The sequence below is a fragment of the Pundamilia nyererei genome, unplaced genomic scaffold, assembly GCF_000239375.1.
Source record: "Pundamilia nyererei isolate P.nyererei 1_Seehausen unplaced genomic scaffold, PunNye1.0 scaffold00047, whole genome shotgun sequence".
NCBI lineage: Eukaryota > Metazoa > Chordata > Actinopteri > Cichliformes > Cichlidae > Pundamilia > Pundamilia nyererei.
In genome coordinates, this window is record NW_005187448.1 from 553,144 (window position 1) to 575,336 (window position 22,193).

General features: G+C 42.0%; 1 protein-coding gene across 3 annotated transcripts in view; it reads left to right on the forward strand.

Moving 5' to 3' along the window:
- The window catches only part of LOC102195210 (ERC protein 2), a 159,138-nt gene that overhangs the window by 115,971 nt on the left and 20,974 nt on the right, over positions 1-22,193 (forward strand). For all 3 annotated transcript variants that reach the window (XM_013910740.1, XM_013910742.1, XM_013910741.1), the window contains 2 exons: positions 1,324-1,485; positions 5,734-5,798. In XM_013910740.1, the coding sequence (XP_013766194.1) occupies positions 1,324-1,485; positions 5,734-5,760 (189 nt within the window). In that variant the 3' untranslated portion in view covers positions 5,761-5,798. The remainder of the gene's footprint in view (positions 1-1,323; positions 1,486-5,733; positions 5,799-22,193) is intronic.

The following is a 22,193-nucleotide window of genomic DNA, read 5'->3' on the forward strand; positions in this document are numbered from 1 at the left end:
GTGACTCCTTTCGCTGCATATCAATCTTGAACATTAGAATGAGCAACACAGATTTTAAACCATGTTATTAAGTATTGCGGCGGCCGTATCAGTGCAGTGGTGTCATCAGCTGCGGCATATATGACAGTCATTGTCCTCGCCTCACTGACAGGTGTCAGCTCTGTTGAACTGAGTCCTGCCCAGTCACACCTGCTAATGTCAACACCTGAGGTCACAGAGGGCTGTACACCTCAATCTTGCCTTTAACGCCTCTAACCACTGGTCTGGTGTCTATTTGAGCCCTCCTCCTCCCCTGACTTTTCATCTGTACCCTTGTTGCCTCTCTCACCACAGTGTCAGAGGTTCTCACCTTATCTGAGCTGCTCTTCTGCGATTTAAAGTAATTGCTAACCTCTTTAATGCCAGCCACATCCGCTCCTGTGATCCTGACTGGCTCGTTTCCTCAGTCATTAGGCCTGAGCTTCTTATCTCAGCAGCAATGTCCCCAGGCCTCTAACTACTGCAACACCATCTCCCTCCTATCTTCACAGCTGACTCGAGCTTTTTTTTGCCTCTGCCTGTCTTGACTGTCTCTCATTTAAACAAAGGGGACTGTAACATCTTGGATGGGAAACTTCTTCATATCTTTCAGTCATGTTCATCCCACCTCTGCAGTCACGTCTGCCCTCAGAGGAAATATCTGCAGTTAAGGGAATTAAGCTGAGCCTGTCAGTATATCTGCACCCACTCTGTGTCTATCAGACAGCTGGCCTCACTGCAGTCATGCTGATTGTTAGTGTTAGTCAGGCTAGGCTGTTATCTGTGTCCAAAGCAACGATGTTGGCAGCATGACAGCCTCTTCCACATTCACACAAACACACACAGACGCACATAAACTCAAACAAAGCACACTCAGTCATACCCGTTTACAGAGATGCATATTTGAGTGTAATTTTAATCAGTGACATCTAGAATGAGGTTGCTGTGTGACGGCTGTGGCCTTGGGCAAAACACAAAACACTAACTAACTGTTCTTACTAGGATTTGTGTAATCCAATTAAATGATAATCTACAGCGTGGATGACATTTGACAGACTTATGACTTTTTCATCAGGCACTCCGACTCACTCGATTTATGACCTGTCAAATGTCGTTAGCGGCAAAGTTTGTAACATCTTCGACGGCTTTCAACACCCCCACCTCCGCCCAGAAAAATCCTCAACCTAATCAGTTTATGACCCAGAGAATATTTTCAAAAACAAATCTGTAGTCTGTGGTTGTTATAATTATATGTGTTAAAATCTTTGTCGTTTATCTCTGTGTTTTGGGTTTTTTTGTTCGCAGACTCAAAGCAGAATGAAGATGATTGCTGATAACTACGAGGAAGATTACATCCATCCCCAGCATCACCCTCATCATTCGCACCACATGCACCCAGCAAATGTCCATCACCGAAGCTTGCCACGAGCACCTCTCCACGCCAACCACCGACCCCCTGTGGAGCAGGTCGGCACGAACACGCACGCGACTTAGAAATGCGTTCAGAGCTGTTTACACAGGTTGACGTGACGCAGGCTCTCGCCTTCATGATTTTAAAAGCAATTTAAATTTCATATTTGTCATTTCACCACGAGTCAGTTGTGGTTAGAACTGACAGCATGAAATTTCCCTTTTCTTTTTCCCTCAGTCTTTTCTCTCTCAATTCCATTTCTTCTTGCCAAAATTATTTATATCATTTAGAAAAATAGGCCTGAAGGGGACACATGAGTGTTTTTGATTGAAGGTATTTCTATGTGAGATTAGTTTACGTATCATTTATCTCTCAATCACGCTCACATCCAGCCTTGCCTGAGGACAGACTTAATTTGGTTGTTTGAACACCGTTAACGGATAACAAACTGATTCTGTTAGTAGCCCAAAGTTTATGTATATTTCCCTGAAAACAGTGTAAATGTGCATAAGCATGTGCTTGCCTGTAGGTATGCATTCGCAGACGCATGCAGAGGTGCACACCTGAGCCTTTGTTGATGTCATGTAAGCACACGAAACCACTAACAGGAGAGAGGAATCTTCAAAGAAAGACGGAGATGATGACTGCCACAGCACCGACTGATAAAACTTCTTGTATTCTGCATGTAATTTAAACTCATCACAGCTCTTTTCTGCCACTGATCGGGGGGGATTCCAAACTCTGAACATGTGTGCGCGTGGTAGATTGTGGGAGGGTTAAGATGAATACCTGGGGATTTCCACTGAGTCGAATTTTGTTTGTTCTATTCGATATGCATTATTGCATCTTTATATACTTTACATATTTCTCAAACCTCTTTCTAAAATGGAATCAACCATGCAGCGGGCATCCCCTGCATTCAGTAACTAAACACACACGCACGCTTCAAAGCACACAGCTGTATCCATGCATCACCCCACACATACCTGAGCAACATGTAAGGATTTCAATACATTTTTGCTGTTAGCGCCTGTGAATCTAAAATACATGCATACTTGCAGCGTTCAGTCTAAATCTATATCTGAAGAAAGTCTATAGGAATGCAGACTATGTTCCACTGAAACCACCTTGTAACCCCACAAGCACTACTTTAACACCTTGCTTGTGTTCTCTATGTTATGTTATATTTTAAATTTGCCTTGGTAAAATATTATCCCACTATTAAACCACATTGTTTCTTCGTATCACTTGCAGCCACAGTAGACTTTCTCCTGAACTGTGAACAGCAGGGGTTTCGTTTTTACTATCACACATTACTCCACGTCACTTTGTACTTATAAATATCTTTGCCTCAGTATGACTACCCGGTGCAGTTTTACTGCAACAGTGTTTATAGTGTTTGACATATGAAACAGTGCCTCTCTGCAAGTGATACTTCAACTTTTTCAAGTTGGACTGAAAACAGCTTGCAAAAAAAGTATTATTAGGGTTTCTGGGAAATCTTGTTACGAATGTACAGAATAACAAAATAAGTCATAAATCTGTGGCGATTGGCTGGATTATCCTCACTGCTAAGGGTGAATTTTTATGTCTATACAAGAGAACTGCGATGGCTCTTCCTTTCTGTGCGGCGTTTGGGGGAAAACGAAAGCCGAAGATTAAAACGCAACGTGCAAGAATAAGAAAAGGAATGGGAAAATGTTCACAGAGAACAGATTAGACCTTGGATTAGAGAAAAGAAATTGTGAAATGTGTGATAGCAGTTTTCTCTGCGGTAACGATGAAAAATCATTCTCTGAAGTCTGGAAACTAGTTGTTGCCGTTTCCTTGGAAACGTCTGTTCTTGCGAGCTTTGCTATTCAAACACACTTTAATGGTTTTGCAAAGTCTGACGTCAAACAGATCACCGCGTTGTGTAAACTTTGTAAAAACTCACTTTAAACTAAAAGTGGCAGCATGTCGGGCCGGTCGCAGCCCACGAGACAAAAGGACGCAGTGGAATGGGAGAAATGTCTGTGTCTGAAATTCAGATGCTAACTCCTGGCCTCGGTCATGACTCAAGGAAAATAACAGACGCCCTCGGTTTTCAGTGTCGTGACAGGTCAGGGCACTAGCAGAAGGAAATCGCGGGCGCATTTTATATTTTGAAAGATATTTCCAGTTTTGAAGACGCTGACGTTACTTAGATCCTGATTTTACTTCGATGCTGATAACGATTTAGCCAGCGTGGAGACCGTCCAGCTGCAGATGTTTTACAGAGTTCATTTCCCTGTTTATATGTTATTTGTTATTGTTGCACATCTGCTCCAAGTGTTTTCTCTTTACCATGTTTGAAAAAGGGTGAAGGATAATAGCCTTGTTAGGGTTCTTTCCTTTTCTTTTTTATAACTTTAATTGAAAAAAAAAATGCTAGTTTTTTGCCCTGGTTGCATTGCCACAAAAGAGAAACATGAACGTGTCAGTCAACACTACATCTTCACCTTCCTGTTCTGCATTTAGGATTTTTTGGTACCCTTGTGTCAAACACACAGTTTAAAATGACCAGCAGACCCTGTTGACAGATGTCAGATATGCCACCTCATTGTTTTTTCCTCATTTCTGATCTTTGACCTTATGGGAAACTTCAGCAATTAACTTGACTTCCCTGAGGTCATAGTGTTTATCTCCAAACACTGGTCTTCACGTTTCTTTTGCCTCCTTGCAGTTTAACTGACATGTTTAGTTACGCTTTTTCCCCCAAAAAACATGTTGTTCTGTCTGTCTGTCTCACCTCTAGTTGATATTGTTTTGCCTCTGCTCGTGATTTATCCACTCCACCAATTTCTGTCTTTTCCTTCTTTAACATCTAGTGACATCTCTCTTTCTCCATTTCCTTACTGTCCCTTCTTTTCCTCCGTCATTCCCATTTCAGTTATAATAAACAAGTGTGGCTAGGTCAGTGGTTCAGTCCGTTGCCGGGTCCAGGAACACCACTTGAAGGATGATTGATGATGATAATGATAATGATGATGAAGAGGCTCTCCATGCTCACCCTAGAGACCACAATGCTTTTCCAAGATACAGCTAGTGCCATGAATAACATACCAGTGACCACACATGCACTTTTTTTTTGCAATGCGTTTGCATTTGCACGTGCTCACACACACACACATACGCGCTGCAAATTTAAGACGCGTGAGCACACATCCATGCGCTGGCATGCTGGATACACAAACACGAGAATACACTTTCAAGTTTTCCAAGGAGCCAAAACCACATCTCATTCAAATCTCATTGCCACAGTTATCAGGTTCAAACCAATCCTCTAACTGTACTCCCAGGCCCCTGCTTAATTAGTAATGGAGTTAGTGAGAGGACAAGTGAAAAATACTCTGAGGTGACATGCACAGGATGTGGATTTAGCACCCTGGGTTTGTGTCTCAGCATGGAGTCTGTGCAGTTTGACGGGCATGTTGCGTTCATGTTGCTCTCATTTAGGCATGCCAGCACCGCTGCCAGATGCTTGGCAATAGCCTCGGAAGGAAATAGAAAGCAGCCATAAAGTGTTTATCAGAGACAGAATTATACAACCTTTTCTTTTAGATTGTTGTTCTTTATTCTAAGTCCTAACATGCTGGCTGCTTCAACTTTATGAGAAGTAGCACATGGTATTTGGCCTGTTTGTGTGTCTGTGTGTGTGTGTTTAACCTGGCAGAATGAGTGGTTATAGGTCTGGCTCTGTTTACGGGGCCTGTCACAGCCATTCACTGCACGTTAGCTTTTAGCACGTAGCATGTTCCATTGAAAGGCCATTATATCTATAGCTTAGCTGCTGAGATGTAGCCTACTGAGTTTACCGAGCTTGTCACAACTACTCAGTTCAACCAAAGCCACCGTGGAGTACAGCCAAGATTTTTTTTTTGCTGGAGTGTCACATTAGCATAGACTCTGCTTTACTGAAGCCTATTTTAGCATTGTGCAGGCAAGGGTTTGGCTATAGTGAGCTGCCAGGACATGCTAACTATCATATTGTAAGTGTCTAAGTGAATTAGCCTTCTGGTTAGCAGGGCTCTTGTCTGCACAGTTTCAGTCTAAAGGAAACACCTTATGTGTTTAGTTATTGGTTTCTAACAATCACACTGAGGAATGGTGATATCATGCACAGCTTTTCTGAATGAGAGCATGAGCAGGATTGTTTGGATTTAAAGTCATCGGGGTTTAAGGCTGGACAGGGAAGTTAGTTAATGAGACTCAACCCAATAAACCAGAATTTGCGCAATGAAATGATAAGAATGATGATGCATGTTTTTACTGTTCACTCACAGGATGATGAAGAGGGAATATGGGCATGATGACCACCAACATGACCACCCACATCCGTTTCTTCACAGTGAGTTTCCGCACAGCTGTTGTTACACCTTAGGCTAGTTTTGAAGTTAACATTAGCCCTTGCCAGAGTGTCATACTGTACATGTGTTCCAAATACTTTAATGATCGTATACACAATGCGCTTCTTCGGTAGGCTTGAGTAACCATTAGACAGGAACACTGATGATACCACAATAACCACAGCATTACCCAACTCTGACACAGGAGAGTGGAATAGAGCCGACTTTTCCATTGCTCGGGGATGTTTCATTCAGTTTTATGTATATGTTTAGAGTTTTTAGGCTGCTTTTCAGGGAAGTGTTCATATGCTGATTGTGCTGAGTGTGGCGCATGCACTCTGGGCTCTATAGGAAACTGTGTGTTATTGGACCTATATACACCCAGCAGCCTAAAGCGAACATACCAGGGCCCATAGGTGATAAAAACGACACAGTGAGAAAAACCAGAGATGGATGAGTCTGTCTCTCCGCACCCCACTTTTTCAGTCACGGTAAAGTTTTACCGCACTACTCCACCCTATTGTGTGCCAGTGTGTGGGGTAGCTAATTATAATACAACACAGAACAGCCATGAAAGGGTTTTTTTCAAGGCTGAAAGCTAAAAAAGCATAAAATGAAGAATGTCAAGTCATAAAGCATAATTCCTGTTTGGGGAGTTTTATATCGAAGCCCCCCCCCATGGGCTTAGGGTCCCTTTGAACACAGACGTGCAGCAAGAGGTCTGTGCAGGGAGGTAATGGTTTGCTTCGAGCTAATACGTGTGTGTGTGGTGTAAAAGAGACATATAAATGTACATATGAGGGACAACAAAGGTAGGGAAAGCGAGATGAAAAAAGCAAAAGGGCCCTTATGTATTTATGTGGGAATGGGAGCGAAAACCAGGCTGCATAGTGTACTCATAGTTTCCAGTGCATCTCATTCCTTTCCCCCAGTAATCCACAGGTGGACCATCACAAGCAGACTCTGCCTCTAACCTCAACAACTTAGAAGTTGTGCACTTTGCCCCAGCACTGCTTTTGGGATTAAGAGTCCTATAGCGTGAGCAAATGGTTTGCCTTTCTGCAGTGCAAAGCGTTTGTGTCTTCAGCCACGTTGTTTGTGTGCGCATTCGCAAGTGCTCGTGTGTGTGTGCATGTATGTGTGTTGAAGTGAGTGTTGGTGAGCTATACAGTGGCGGAGCAGCCCACATAGCCTATAATCCAGTCCATGTGTGCTGAGAATGCAGCAGTGTCAGGATTCACCGTAATGAAACAGACCACACTGCCCCCTTTCTCCCTCTCTTTCCATCTCTCCATCTTTTTTCCATCTCTCCTGCTCTCTCCACCTTTCTTAGGGTTTAACTTTGCCCTGCTCTAACACATTTTCCTTAAGGTAAATCTGGAATTGGACCCATGATTAGCCTACTGCTTTAGTATCTCCAATCAGATATCATGATCTTCTGCGTATACTTGTGTATTAGTTCTTCTTATCCTAATCTAATAGAATAAGCCAGGCACATTAGCCTTTGGTGCAGAGTGGTGTTGTGGCTAGCGATATCAGTGCTGCTCATCTATCCACTGCTGTTATTCTGGCAGTGCAAAGCACGAGCGCAGCTAACGTGTATTAGCCATCCTCTATGGGAGAACAGATGGGAGCTATTCAGTGGTATGTAGCTACAGCGCAATAAGGCCAGACCTAATCCCCATATCCTGTCCCTGAGTGAGCCCTCCCTAATATGAGCAAACAGAGATGACAGCACCGATAGACAAATAGCCAGGGATCTGTGTGTCTGGGCGCTTGTGTGCATGCTAGATTTGATTGGTGTTTCTTATGGATAACCTTGGGTCCCGGTGCTAGGCTGCATTCCACAAGAACCTAAGTGCTGAGTTTGAGTTGGCAACTTTGAGTTCTAAACATCCAGGTGTGGATTTGTATTGGTTAGCCATGGTTCTGTCTTACAGACTCTGATTGGCTCATTGAGGCTGTGTATGTCCTGCTGTTGATTACAGAGGTTTTGTTTACCCGCTGGCCTCCTAGACCCCACCTCTAATGAAATAAGAATGTCCTTTTGGAGTGAGAGCAGAAGAGAAGGGGGTCAGAGGAAAAAGTGAGGGAGAACATGAGGCCAAAAGAGTGAAGCACAGTGTGGGGGGTTTCTGGAAACATTATGCTTTTATCCCACCATGAAGCTATTTGTACTGAATAAAGCAAAAAGAAGCTCAGAGGCTTTCCGAGTGAGGACAGAAATGTGTTTGTGTACATGTATGTATTTGTGTTTGCTCACATGCATGTGTGTGCACGCACTTTGTTCAGGTTAAAACAAGTCAAGAAGATGGCTTTCATTTGCCCACTCTTTGTTCGCAGAGGATACAGTGTTTGCATGGCAACATTGTGTATGTTTGCGAGCATCCCAAGAGTGTCTATGTGCAGCGGTGGATTGCTAACCTGTTGATCATTGGCAAATTAAAAGTACATCTCAGAGCACGAGGGAGAACAAAGACAAGAGAAAAAAGCCCAAAATCCAAACTGTTTAAACCTGGAAGTATTTTTCTCTTTGTTGGTTTGTTTGTTTTTTGGATCCAGCCAATCTAGGATCATTAGGAAATGACACATGGTCGTGGTTAGCTAGCAAGTCAAGATGAAGTTTAGAAGAATGCACAACATAAACGACATTGTCAGAAACATCACAGTCCTCTTAATCCTCTGTCAGCCTATTGAATGGATTTTACTTAACAAATGGAGTGGACATGGAAATAATTAAAGGGCAGAGTGGAGCTGAAATCCAAGCCAGATTAAAGCACAGCAGCTTTGGGGGCCATGTGAGCAGGTAAAAGTTTCATCTCCTCATCTTCCTCCTGTGCACTGCAGGCCAGAGCTTACTATATCTTAGTCCAGCATAAAAGGACTGATAATTGTGTAGCTCTACTCTAACTCCGTGTGCGAGCCACATTCCCCATCCATACAGTTGTATCCCTTTAGGCACTTTCTGTATTACATACACACTCACACTTGCATCGGGAGTATTTTGGGCTTCAGTTATCTTGCCTGAGGACACTTTGACAGACACACTGGAGAAGCTATGGATCAAACCACTTCTTCTACTGAGGGTCTCTCAGTTCATGTTTTGCCTTGACAAAACATAGCTGATATGTTAGCGTCCAATTTCGTTAAGAAATAAATACAAAGCTGAATCCTAATCTTAACGAACTGTAACCTTGAACAAAGTTTGAGTTTTTTTGCTTTTTATATAGTGAAAGTGGATAGGGGGCCTTTTATGTCCCCAGAAGGAGGAATTCGCATTTAAAATGTCAGCAGAATACAGTATGTAGTAATATATGAAGTACTCCTGGTATGCACACTCACTCACCCTCAGAGTGGCAGAGCTGGCCAGAGCTTTCTGTCTGTAGTTTTGAGTCATAACCAGAAGACTGGGAGTGATGCTTTCTAGAGATTACTCCCCTTGAAGGTGTTGATCTCTTTAAACATACATAGATTTTAACTGGGATCTGTTCTGTTAAACATAAACACCAGATATCTCAGCCCATTGCATACTTTTAAGAGATAAAATCTCTTTTATCCTCTGTTTATGGCCATCAAACAAAGTTGCCCTATAGGTTTTCTTCTAGACATCACTATTCTGTGTTTTTTCTTCTTTTCTTGCAACAGCCTGCTGATTATAAATGAGCTCCAGGTATAAAATAAATATAAAGTTGTATGTGCATATCCATGAAATTGAGCTTTCACAGACCATAAGTGCTGTGCACCATAGAGATGGCTTCTGTAAATGCAGTTTTACAGCCCATAATCACAGCTGTCTTTATCTTCATAACAGACCTGAGACCAAAAGTTCCCAAGTAGTTGTAAAAGAAACTAACATCATATAAAAATATAATGTGATCATTTCAGTCTCACGTTGTTTATTGATTTCTAACTGTAAACAAAATAGCAACCTTAACTAGCTTATCACTACATCATTTAAACTCCCCAGCCAATTCAACAGGCTCCTCTTTTCAACTGCTCAGAAACGCAGGTTTCTAATCTGGCAGTCACCTGGCACATCGCAGAAACACATCACATGTAAACATGGTCAAGACGACTTGCTGAAGTTCAAACTGGGGGAGAAAGGTGATTTTCGTGACTCTGAATGTGGCACGATTGTTGGTGCCAGACAGACTGGCCTGAGAATTTCAGAAATCCCGGCAGATCAGAAACTATTCTACTGGGATTTCCCCACATTTTCTGTAGGGTTTACAAAGGATAGTTTGAAAACGAGAAAATATCCAGTTAGCAGCAGTTCTCAGGGCGAAAATGCCTCGTTGGTGCCAGAGGTCAGAGCAGAATAGCCAGACTGCTTGGAGCTGTTAGGAAGGCAACAGTAACTTAAATAACCACTCATTAGAACCAAGGTATGCAGAAGAGCATCTCTGAACACACAGCACAAAGAGTCTTGAAGCAGATGGGCTACAGCAGCTACACCAGATGCACTCTTGCAAGCTAAAAGCATGAAACTAAGGCTACAGTTCACAAAGGCTCATCGAAACTGGACGACAGAAGGTTGTTGCCAGGTCTGATGAGTTTCTACTGCAGAACTAAAAGAACATATAGACAGAGTCCATTGCCAGCCTCAACGGTATCAACCTTAGTACCGATTGAGCATTGTTTAAACGAGTATTGTTGTTGCGCATGTTCATTGATTTTCCCATCTACTGATGGCTGCTATCAGTGGATAATGATAATGCATTACTCCACAAAGCTCAGAGATTTTAAATTTGGTTTCTTGAACATGACAATGAGTTCGCTGTACTCGAATGGCCCCTACAGTCACCATATGCCAGTCCAACAGAGCACCTCTGAGATGTAGTGGAATGAGAAACTTGCATCCTGGATGTGCAGCTGACGATTCTGCAGTAACTGCAGAATGTTTGCAGCACCTTGTTGAATCGATGCCACGAAGAATTAAAGCAGTTTTGAAGGCTTGCTGGTACCAGCTGGGGATCCAACCCAAAACCAACAAGGTGTACCTGGTAAAGGGAATAATGTTAGTAGCTTCCAGTGAAAAATGAGGCCAGCAGCTGACACAGCCCTGCCACTATTTCCTGCACCGTGTGCCAGGTTAGAACTAGCAAACAACTATTACCCCACGCATTCATTATTACAAGCTGACAAACTGCCTGAAGAAATATCATCTCCTTTATATCAACATGAGTCAGTAAATGTTCATTAATGAATACACTGGATTTTCTAAACAGTCAGTCGGCTCGAGGCGGCGCTTTATAAATCATAATTTATGTGTGAAAATAAAATATTGTTGAAGCAATTATAGTTTGGGTGGTGCCACTAGAGTCTCGTCAGAAACAGAAACTACACTGGGTCATTGAACTCAAGTACCATGTTGTTTGTTGTGTTTCTTATAGGAAGTCGTTTCCTATAATTCCAATATTTTGTCTACCTTATTAAAGTTGTAGTCTACTAACCAGCAGCGTGTGCACAAAATCTGAATGTATTTGGGTAATGTTTGGGTTAATGATACGTCTTTGTTCAAAGCTGTGCTGCGCCATGTGTCTTTGGTAGTCAGTGAACCATGGCTTAGGGGTCAGTAGAGGCGTCTGACCGAGGCCATCCTTCAGCTAGCTGTCAGCATAATCAGTCTGTGAAGTCAAAGGTGGTTCCACCAGGTTGAGCAGGAGTGGAGGGAAGTCGATAGCTCAGCAACACCTGAGCACTGACATCTGAGTATGCTGTATGTAGTTCAATTAAAAAGAAAAAACAACAACAACTTGGTTATGTTCTAAACTTCTTTTGGCAGTGCGAGTTGCTGCTTCTCTTTGTGGCAACTTTTAAAAAATGTAGTTTATTTGTGTGGCAGATCTGAAGACCGTGTCTTGAAAAGGTTAAGAAGAAGCTAAACCCTACTCAGGGCCACATTTTTACTTAAGTTATACTGTAAAAATCGAACATACTTGCTTTTGAAATGCAAAGCATTTCTTTAATGTAGGTGAAGAGCAGCGACAGGGATGCTTTGTCACTGTCGGCGTGTGAAGCTGTGGACAGATGTAACCCACAGACACTTTTGCAGCTGCAGCAGGTCTAGAAGGAGGAAATGTGGAAGAGAGAAAAGAAGGAAAGAATAAATAGTGAAGCAGACAAGTTTATTCGTGTGTGTGTGTGTGTGTGTGTGTGTGTGTGTGTGTGTGTGTGTGTGTGCTTTTTTTGAAGTTCTGTGAAGGAGAAGACAATTAAACACCTGATGTGGGGATCATAGTGCGGTTTGTCTTAGTAAGCTCCCTTTCCCCACCCGCAACACGCTCATTACGCAGGCAGAGACATGGCCACATGTACAATGGCTCATGCAAACCTGCGTTTGCAGGAACGACTAATATTTGGCTTTTTAAATTCTGTAATTGCAAGTAAATCCCTATTCATCAGTGCTTATCCATGCAGTGAAAATGTACATGTGCGAGCAGCTTGTCAGAATCAATCTACAAAGCCCTGTGTGGCCCACCTCAGTAGCCCAGCCAAAATATGGAGATCTGAAGACTTTTCTGCTAATTGGTTGTATTAGACACACACCTTCCTTCACTAAGCCACACAACTGTCCTCTTGGGTATGAAAAGGGGCTTCTTACTCAAACCACACAGTGCAGACCAAAATGTAATTCTTCTTTTGGCCACTGATGATGGGATGAATCAGAAACTTGTTGCAGCATAGGATCATATGGGGCCCTAGGGGGCCCTAGTCATAACCTATTAGATGCTTATCATTTATACAGTCTTGTTGACGTACCAATTAAGTAAATATTTTCAGTGGTGCTCTCAACAGCTTTATAAGAAGCTCATTTTGTTGGGTTTTTTGTTTTCATCCTTGTCCTAATGATTTATCCAGCTAATACAGACGTATCACTAGTATTCAGAAGTGGCCTTCTCCTGATTGGATGGACATTTCACTGGTATTGAATAATATTGTTACTTTCTTATATTACTGACAAAACATTTACAGTTTGCAGACCGAGTGAGAATGTAAGCTGGAATACTGAACTCCCTCATCTTCCCCTCTCTGTCTGAACATGCCAGGTATGATTCAGTCTGTAAGCTCTTCTTCTCTGTACAAGTTAGCCCACAGTCATAAATCAGTCCACCTTGAACTGTCGCTGTTTTTCACCTTTGTCTTCCTCCTTTTTCTTCTCTCGGTTTTATGCTTCATTATTTATTATCGCTGTCACTTGTCAAGTCAAGTCAAGTTTATTTATAAAGCACATTTAAAAACAACCAAGGCTGACCAAAGTGCTGTACGATAAAATACAAATATAAAATACAATAAAACACAAGTACATAAAACACCTCACTGATAAAACAATAAGTTCTTCTTCAAATGGATTTGCTCAAGACACATTCACCTTTTAAATTTCCTTTAGATCTAGAATATTGGAAATGCATATTTAAATACTGCGTCGCAGGAGTGGTATATCGGCACAAACTGGGAACGATATTGATTACCTGAATAGGTTTTAACTGTGCAGCAGGTTTTGTGTGTAAACGAGAGTTCAAGAACGAGGGAAAAAAGAGAGTGAGAGATCCTGGCAGGATTAAAAGGGTATTTTCAGCTCATTGTGATGGCAGCACACAAAATCCTTTCCCTCAGGAGAAACTTGCACCTGGGGAGGCACTTTGAGCATCCGTGGGTTTGTGCGTGTGCGTGCCTGTGTATGAGACATACAGAAAAGTAACTGTGCATAAGGTACCTCAAAGGTGAGATCCTGTGTTCAAGCTGGATTACACCCCAAAGAGAAAGTGTGAACGTGCACAAAGAAGCACTGATAGAGGGGAGGCACTGGGATTTGCAAACAGAAAAAAATGGGAATCACACTCTTTTCCTTTTAAACCAGTTATTTTCTTCAGACTTCCTATGCTCTCCTGAGTTCCCTGTCTTTAACAGACACACAAAGACACATGCAGCCACACTAAAAGCTCTAAAAATACCACAGAGCCTCGGGTCTAGGGTAAGGCCTCTGTTTCCCAAACTGTGTTTTTAACATATAGACCCAGCCCTAGGCTGCCAATCATAGATGTGGCTGCTGCTCCGAGGCAGAGGGCTATATTCAGAGGCAGCATGTGGTGGGGGGTTGCCACAAAATAGGGGGATTCACACCTGCTGACTTCACTATATATGGCTACTTACCGAAAGGATGTAACACCCTGAAACATAGCACGTTTGAGACCTCAGCTCAAGTACTGCTGCAAGATCTTGCACACGCATGCATGCAGAAATAGATACATTTAAATTGCCTAATAGAAAGCAAACAGCTATGATCAAGATTGACACCCATGGAAACCACGTGGCTGAGAAAAAACGTAAATGTATTTTAATAAGTAATAGAAGAAGGAATTTCACTATTTTCTTTCCCTGTTGTAGACGTGCCAGAGCTGCTATCAGACACCCCTTGTAGAATTGAAGAGGAAAACTAACAGGAATTTACCTGTTTCCTCTCACTGAAAGTCAGGCTTCATATCTTGGGCTATCACTGAACTACTGTAATAACAACCTTTGCACTGCCACTCAACATTAGGGCTGACCACTAATTAGGCCGTCTATAGCTGCAGGCTGCATTTTATTTCTCACACTAGCTGAAAACATTTTCCTGAACATTGTCCTCATTTATTAAATAGATGAGCTGTGTTGATGTTTGTAACACTGCAGCATTTTTAATGATAATTAATTATTTTGCATGAAAAAAGAGGCACTGACACTTTATGTCAGCGACCTTTTCAACTCTGCATAATGTTTGTTGATCTTAAGCTTCAAATCCCAGAATGGCTCGCGGGTCTCTTGCTGCAGGGTACCTATGTGACACGGGGAGCAGAAAGAAAGCCCCTGAGTCTTAGGGCTACAGAATAAACTTCTCATTTGAGCCCCACAATGAAAAAACGTGTATAAACTCCTGGCTCAGATGCAAGTTAGTCCAACACAGATCAGCTTGTTGGGCTGTGTAGTGTGTTTTCAACCAGGTTATGTTTTTCAGTGAAACCCTAGAGTTGGATGTCAGAGTGGACGCTTTCTCTGTCACTAGATCGGCTCAGACAAGCAGATTAATGCTCTCTGTGTCCCTCACAGCTTACTGTATGTCACTGCTATTATCCTTGACATCCAACCAGTGGGTCAGGATCCTTTACATGGGTGTCTTTCCCATACATGTACGCACTTACACCCACATGCACACGTACATATAACTTACACATGTGCAACTGAACTTGCTCTCCCTCTGGTTCCCTCTCTCTTATCTGGCCCTGTGGAAAAGCCACACTTGTACGATGACATTCAGCACAGGATTAAAGCCCATGTAAGACCCTCCTCAGTTTACACTGCCACTGCCAAGAAGGGATCTATACAACCACACACTCTCATGCAATCCTGTACACACTCTGGCTGAGACACAACTCCATGCGCACACACACACACAGTTGAAGCATAAGGGGAAAGCACAAACTGGTTTGTGTGCCTGTGGACTCATACATACTCAAATGCCTTCATGCGTTGTTGTTTAGCATGTTGTCCTCTTATTACTCCAGACCTATGGAGATGTCTCTTCTTACCAATTGCCATGCACATGCAGCGCATGCAGCAGTGCGAACACTCATGCGTCCATTTGCCTTGCCACCATCCTCATTGCTTTCATCTCTGAAACAAGGGTCTAAGCCTTTGAGTCATGTGTGCACACACACACAAAAACAGTCCCCTCTACCTACAGGCACACACTCACATATATGTGGTACTGTTAGTACTCAGGGTAGATTGAACACAGACTCCCTCAGTTTTAGGAACGGTGAGGCTAGACGTGGTCAGGCCCTTAGTTAAGATGCTGTGCTTTGTATCTAGGTCACATTGTGTGTGACTTTTGTTTCTGCGCTTACCTCCGGGGTTTGTTGGTTAGGTCTGGAGTGGATTCTCACTGGAATGCATTCTGATTGGACTAGACAGCAATCCTTTTCTGATTGGTTGTTTGTCCCAAGGCTTCCATTTTGGGGGTTGCTTTGAATCAGTGCATCTCCGTCCCCCCTTTTCTGTTCGCTGTGCTCTTTTCTTTCTACTCCTCTATATCTTGTAGATTGCCGCCAGCTGAGTGTTTGATGTGAATGTGTTTGACTGGCTAAAACAGAACCAGCAGTGGGCTCTTCTGTGTTTCTGCTGATGGAGTGATACTCAATGCGTGGATCATTGCCTATAGTAACTTTATGTGATAAGTGGTCAGTTAAACTGGGCCTCATAAATAAAATGAGTAAGAACTATCATATATGGCAGATGTGATGGGGTAGGTTTGAAACCCCTGCTACTGATACGTGTTCACAAATGCACTGCTGACCTTCTAGAGAGTGTCTGATAGAATATGCAGATCCAGCTTTCAGCCTGATTCACCTTTGTGTGAAAATGTGTGTTTTTCTTTCACAATCTACAAAGAGAGTTGAGAAGAATGTCAACAGCTTCAGATCTGTGTGAGTCTTTGACTTTTCAGGCCTGATGGTTTAATTTGATTGATTTCATGAAAAATGGTAAATGGTCTGTACTTGTATAGCGCTTTACTAGTCCCTAAGGACCCCAAAGCGCTTTACTAGTCCCTAAGGACCCCAAAGCGCTTTACACACCCAGTCATCCACCCATTCACACACACATTCACACACTACTGATGGCAGCTACATTGTAGCCACAGCCACCCTGGGGCGCACTGACAGAGGCGCGGCTGCTAGGCACTGGCGCCTCTGTCAGTGCGCCCCACCCGTTGCCTACCACCAGTAGGCAACGGGTGAAGTATCTTGCCCAAGGACACAACAACCGAGACTGTCCAAGCCAGGGCTCGAACCGGCAACCTTCCGATTACAAGACAAACTCCCAACTCTTGAGCCACGATCGCCCCAAAAAATGAAAAAAAGGACCCTGGATTGGCTGCGTGGATGAAAAAAGAGGACTGCTATTTTAGTGATACTATACTTTGGTGACATGAGAAGACCTAAAATAGACAGTCAGCCCACTTTTTAAAAAACCACTTATATCACCAGACTGTAATGCTAAATATGCAGTTTGATAGAGGCAGAGAGATTTTTGTAGTCATTCTTTCTCAATGCAAGCACAGTAGAGCGTGGCAGGATAAAATATAAAACCATCATCAATAGGTACTATTGTACCTATGCTTTACTCTAATATCCTCTCCTGGAGTGACCTGCAGCAAGGCTTCAACTCTGCAGCCATGGGATTAGCTTCACTGGTGGGTGGTCCTCCTATTGCTGATCTTAGATCAGCATCACATTCTGTTCTTTACTCTCTCTAGGTGTTGGGATTATGGATCAGGTTAGGTTGCTGAAGTTGGACCATTTGATCGAACTAATGTTTAGGTTGATTTGGACACATTTATATGTTGCACTTGTCCCCTTATATGAGTAACCTTGAAAGCTCCTGGACTCAATCCCCACCCTTGCTGGGAGAAGCTGGCTGGGGAGGCTTCTGCTAGAGCTCTAGTATTACTGCTGAGTGCGAGCATTCAAAAGCCAGATCAAAACTGGCCATGCAAAATTTACTCGCTTGCTGTAGTGAACAGCAGGTGGGACAGGAAATAGTGTGTCAGCTAGCCAGCTAACATTAGCATACCAGACGCTTAAAATGATCCATATCAAACATTTTATTCACTCTGTACTTGTGCTCGCTACAAGGCATGCAGATGCCGCTAGTTTACACTCACCAAGCAGCTATGGAAACACAGAAAGGCCAAAATAAATACTCTGAAGATAGATGGATGTTAACTAGACTTGTTTTGCTGCTGTGGCTGTTTGCTGAGGTGGGATCGACCGCAAGAGGAAGTAATTGAAATGTTTGGCAATTGTTTTTGGTGCGACTGTGGCTTTAGTCAGCTAACAGGTATGCTTGGTGATATGTGGCAAGGTGTTCCTTACTGGATAAATTACAGGTTACCTAAAGGACAAAGAACAGCCTGTGATGTTTGTAAGGAGTGTGTGACGTTACTCAAACGAGTCACAACCATGTGCAGTCAGTAGTGTAAGATCATGACCATCAATCATTGGGTTTTTTCCCTCTTTCTTGGCTTCCAACCTTTCCCTCCATCCTTGAACTCATCACTCTTGAGCGGTTAAGCTAGTTGTAATGAGGACAGTGAATTGGCATTTCGCAGTTACACACACACACACACACACACACATATAAAGAACCAGCACATGTTCTCCATAACAAAAAACCCACAAACAGACAGGTAGTGTGACAGAAACAGAGCTGTTGGAGGCCTGGTGCTCTCCCCGTCTGAAGGGATGGGAGCAGAGGACAATGTAAACACTCTGTCACACACATAAACAAAGCCCTGCTCAGATTTCACTGCACAGTTACAGAAAGCTCACCCTTTCTTTTATAGAGAAAGTATTTTTGTAATTTGTTTATGTGAGATTCCATGGACCTAATGGGAAAATGGCTTTTTCGGCATCACACCACACCTGAGTTCAATTTCACTAGCTTTCTCACAGACAGATCGTAAAGATGGCATACCAGAATGGGTGCAATCTGTCTTTCTTTTCTGCATCTCAATTTAATTTCTCAGCCTTCCCCTCTCAGGCACATTCTTTCTCTGTAACCCCCCCTCTAGCTCTCTGTTTCTCTCTTCTTCTCTTTCTGGTTTTGTCTCAATGAGCGATGCCTGTGCAGGCCAACTATTCAACAAAGAGCAGCAGGTGAATCACAGAAGTCAAAGAAATGGTCTACATTATGTTTGAGAATCCTTTCATTAGAAGGATTTTGGCTGATTATGAAGCCTGAGTTTGAAGTTATTTTGATTAGTTGCATTCAAATGTGACACCGCACACTCTTAGCTGTATATCATAGCTCCTCATTCTAATCACAAAGCTTCTCTACTGGCATTAACAACATGTGTACACACACACACACACATGCAGATGCACTATGTTTGGGTTATGCAAAACAAAAGCATAATTGGAAATAAAATCCAAGCATTCACTTAAGACAGTAATTTTAATATTTATTGTTTTATATGAATGTTGCTCCCCAACTGTCTAAGTTATCACACACCCACACACAAACTATACAAAAACATATGAATATGTTCACCCTTGGCCAGCTTTAACCACCCGCTGATTTAAAAAGATACCATGTGTTTAGCAGGACTGAAAACAACGGCCCAGCAGAACCTTCTGCATTGCAATGCAAAAGAACTGAAAGCAAGATACAAACATGTGTTTGCATTGCTTGCATTGTTTGCCTTCTAATTACATCGTTATTTCTCTGTGTAAAGTGTGTGCATGTCAGAGCTGTGTGCGTGTGCATGTTTTCCCCTGTAATGCCAGTCTTTGTGTCTGGAAGTGGTGTGTTTCACAGCAGGCATTCCATTCAGGCCAACCCAGTGTGCTTAGGTAATAACTAGGCTTAGCCATAATTTGTTTGTGTGTATGTTGTTGTACGCCATATATGTGTGTGTGTGTGTGTGTGTGTATCTGTGGGTGTTTCTGCTCATGTTCAAAGGAATAATTCCTTTTCATTTGACACATTCATACAAAAAGACAAGCCCGTCTATTTGAACTTGGAAACGAGCCATCCACAAATGAATGCCTTTCTGTTTCTGTTCTTCCAGCTTCCAGTCTTATTTCTTTCGTCCTGTTTAATTGGCAATTGGAACAACGTTGGCTGTTTAAACCTTTTTAAGCATGCCAGTGTGCTTTTTTATACCCTGGAAGATATCACAAAGAAAACAAGGCAACAACATGCTTGGCATTTTCATGTTGAGACTTCACCAATGGCAATCTCAGAATCACTGATTTAGGCACCCAGGTTTTCACATGTAACAGTTAAGGCAGGAGTACTGTCAACTTGTAGGATGGGGATAACTTGTCAAAGCTAAATCGCTTCTCCTACTTCTGTGCTTTGCTCTGAGTGGAGTGGCACACCCACCAAATATCTCTGCAGCGAATAACCATCAGCTGTCAGTCTTTTCTTGATGTCCTGTTTGAAAAATAGCTCCAAAATGACAGTTAAGCTGGTGCCTTTCAACAACACCATTTCAATTTAGCTGTGAAACACTTTCTGGACGTCCTTGTCAAACTTCAAACAAGAGAAAGTTCGTGTTCAAGGATTGTTTTCTACTGTTTCTCAATTGATTATAACAAAAAACAAAATAACAAGAGAAAGAATGAATGGAAACTCAAACTTTCAAGCCCCTTTCTTATCATATTGAGCTAATTGTGTTCACACCGCACCAGCTCCATCCCCGGATCTACGATGGGATGAAAGTGTTTTGAAAGATGTAAAAAGTTCACCAGGAAACAAATCAAAGAGAATTGGTTTGTACATAAATTGCTTAAAAGTGTTTATTTTCTCAAAAACAAAACACATGCATTTAATTTCTTAATTCCAAGAAACGATCTGCCTAGACCTTTGCTGCACATGCAGACAGCATTAACTGCGATCTGTCAGCGGTCCAGTTTGTGCAGTGGCGTTGTGACCTGTTTTGACCAGAAAGCAGACTTTGGCGGTTTGCTGGAGATATGCTTAGCGTGCAGGAGATGAGAATTAGGTAAAATCAGGTTAACGTTACTTAATCTGACAACAATTTTTTATATAAATGTTTTCTGGGACTTTTCAACGAGTCCCACAAACAGTAACATTATCTCCTCAGTCACAGTTGGTTGTGGTTTCATCAAAATCCCACTGTTTTATTTCAAAAAGAAAGAAATGAAAAGGAAAATCAACATTGCTAGCTAAAAGGTTCTGAACAGATGGCCTACGTACATTCCTCCCTACGTACACAAACTAGTATTACCAAACCCCTTTTTTAATATGAATAAAGCTAGCTACACTTTAAAGCTATTTCTGCTTATTTTGCAGTGATCGCTCATTTTAGAAAGCAGCGCTACATCACATCCAGCACTTGATACAACTGCATGGTTTCCTTAAGCGCCTGGATGATGGTGCTGCCTACCTGCAGTTTAATGTAAAATGAAAAGGACCACAGCTTCTAGGTTTTAAAGTGCAGTTTCTGAAAAGGATCACAGTAGTAAACATCCCAGCTTTTCAAAATGGGTTTGGAGCAACATGTCTTCTGCTCTGTGGAAAGAAATGTCATAAATGTTCACTCCACTGACAAAGATTTTTCATTTTCTCAGTGCCACAGATTCAGAAATGCTTGTATAAAGAAAACTAGACTTTTTTAAATAATAATAAATAATAATAATAATAATAATAACACCTTAATTATAACACAGGTTTTGTGATTTGTGTGTAAGAGAAATCTTAGGATTTCTTTACTTAATACTTAAGCCTCTTGTTTTAGTAAGTAATTCTTTGAGGTTATTTAATAGAAGAAAAATAATGCTGTTCTCATAAATATACATTAATTAGTACGTAGTTATGTCTCCCAAGAATTTAATGCATTCTTATAAACTTAGAATGAATCAATTAACTATGCATAAGATGAGGATTTGTGAAATGTTGCCCCACTATCTTGAATACAGTGGGTAAGATGTACACTGTCAGTCCACCTATCTGCATTTTATGTTTATTATTACTTCTGATTTAAAAATAAAACATACCTCTTTAGCTATATATGACCATTTAACATTTGTCATGTCCATTTTTATCATGTCTTTCTGCTCCTCCACCACGGCTCAGTCTCCTCTCTCGTGCCTCATTCCTCTTCACTTCAAGCCTCATCTCATATCCTGAAGTCAGGGCTCTAACACACAAACGTGTGCATAAGCATGCTTATTCATTCCCAATATTGTTGGAGTTACTTGTTGTCAACAGATTAGACACTCCCGTCTCTAGACAGCTGACAATGATGACATCAACAAAAGCCGGTTATAAGCTAACATTTTGCTACTAATCTATAATCCATAATTTTGTACATGTACAATGATAATAAGGAGCTATTCTATTCTATTCTATTCTATTCTATTCTTTAGGACGGAGTGTCCTTGAAATTATACTTTCCCATTGATAAACAGTTTGATTAGTTAATGCTTTTCCATCGGCTTGAGCAAAACCAAGCAGAATTGACCAAAAGACAAAACACACAGCAAATATTTACATATGTGAGAATATACATATGCAGACAAAGAAACTTGAGTTGTTACGGTTTCAGTCAATTGCAGGAGACAACGTTAAACACACTGCTGTCTGTAATCTTTATACTGATAGACGCTGTTCACTGATCATGTAGAAGTAGTGGAGGAGGAACACATACACAAACCATTTACTGGAGATTATTTCCCCTCAGTAGCAAGGGTCAGCAAGTGCCAGTAATTGCCAGATGAGCTGAGGGGTTGCCAGATCTGAGCTGTAACTGCCAGTTGGTGAGTCCATTCCACACACACACACACACACACACACACACACACACACACACACACACACACACACACACA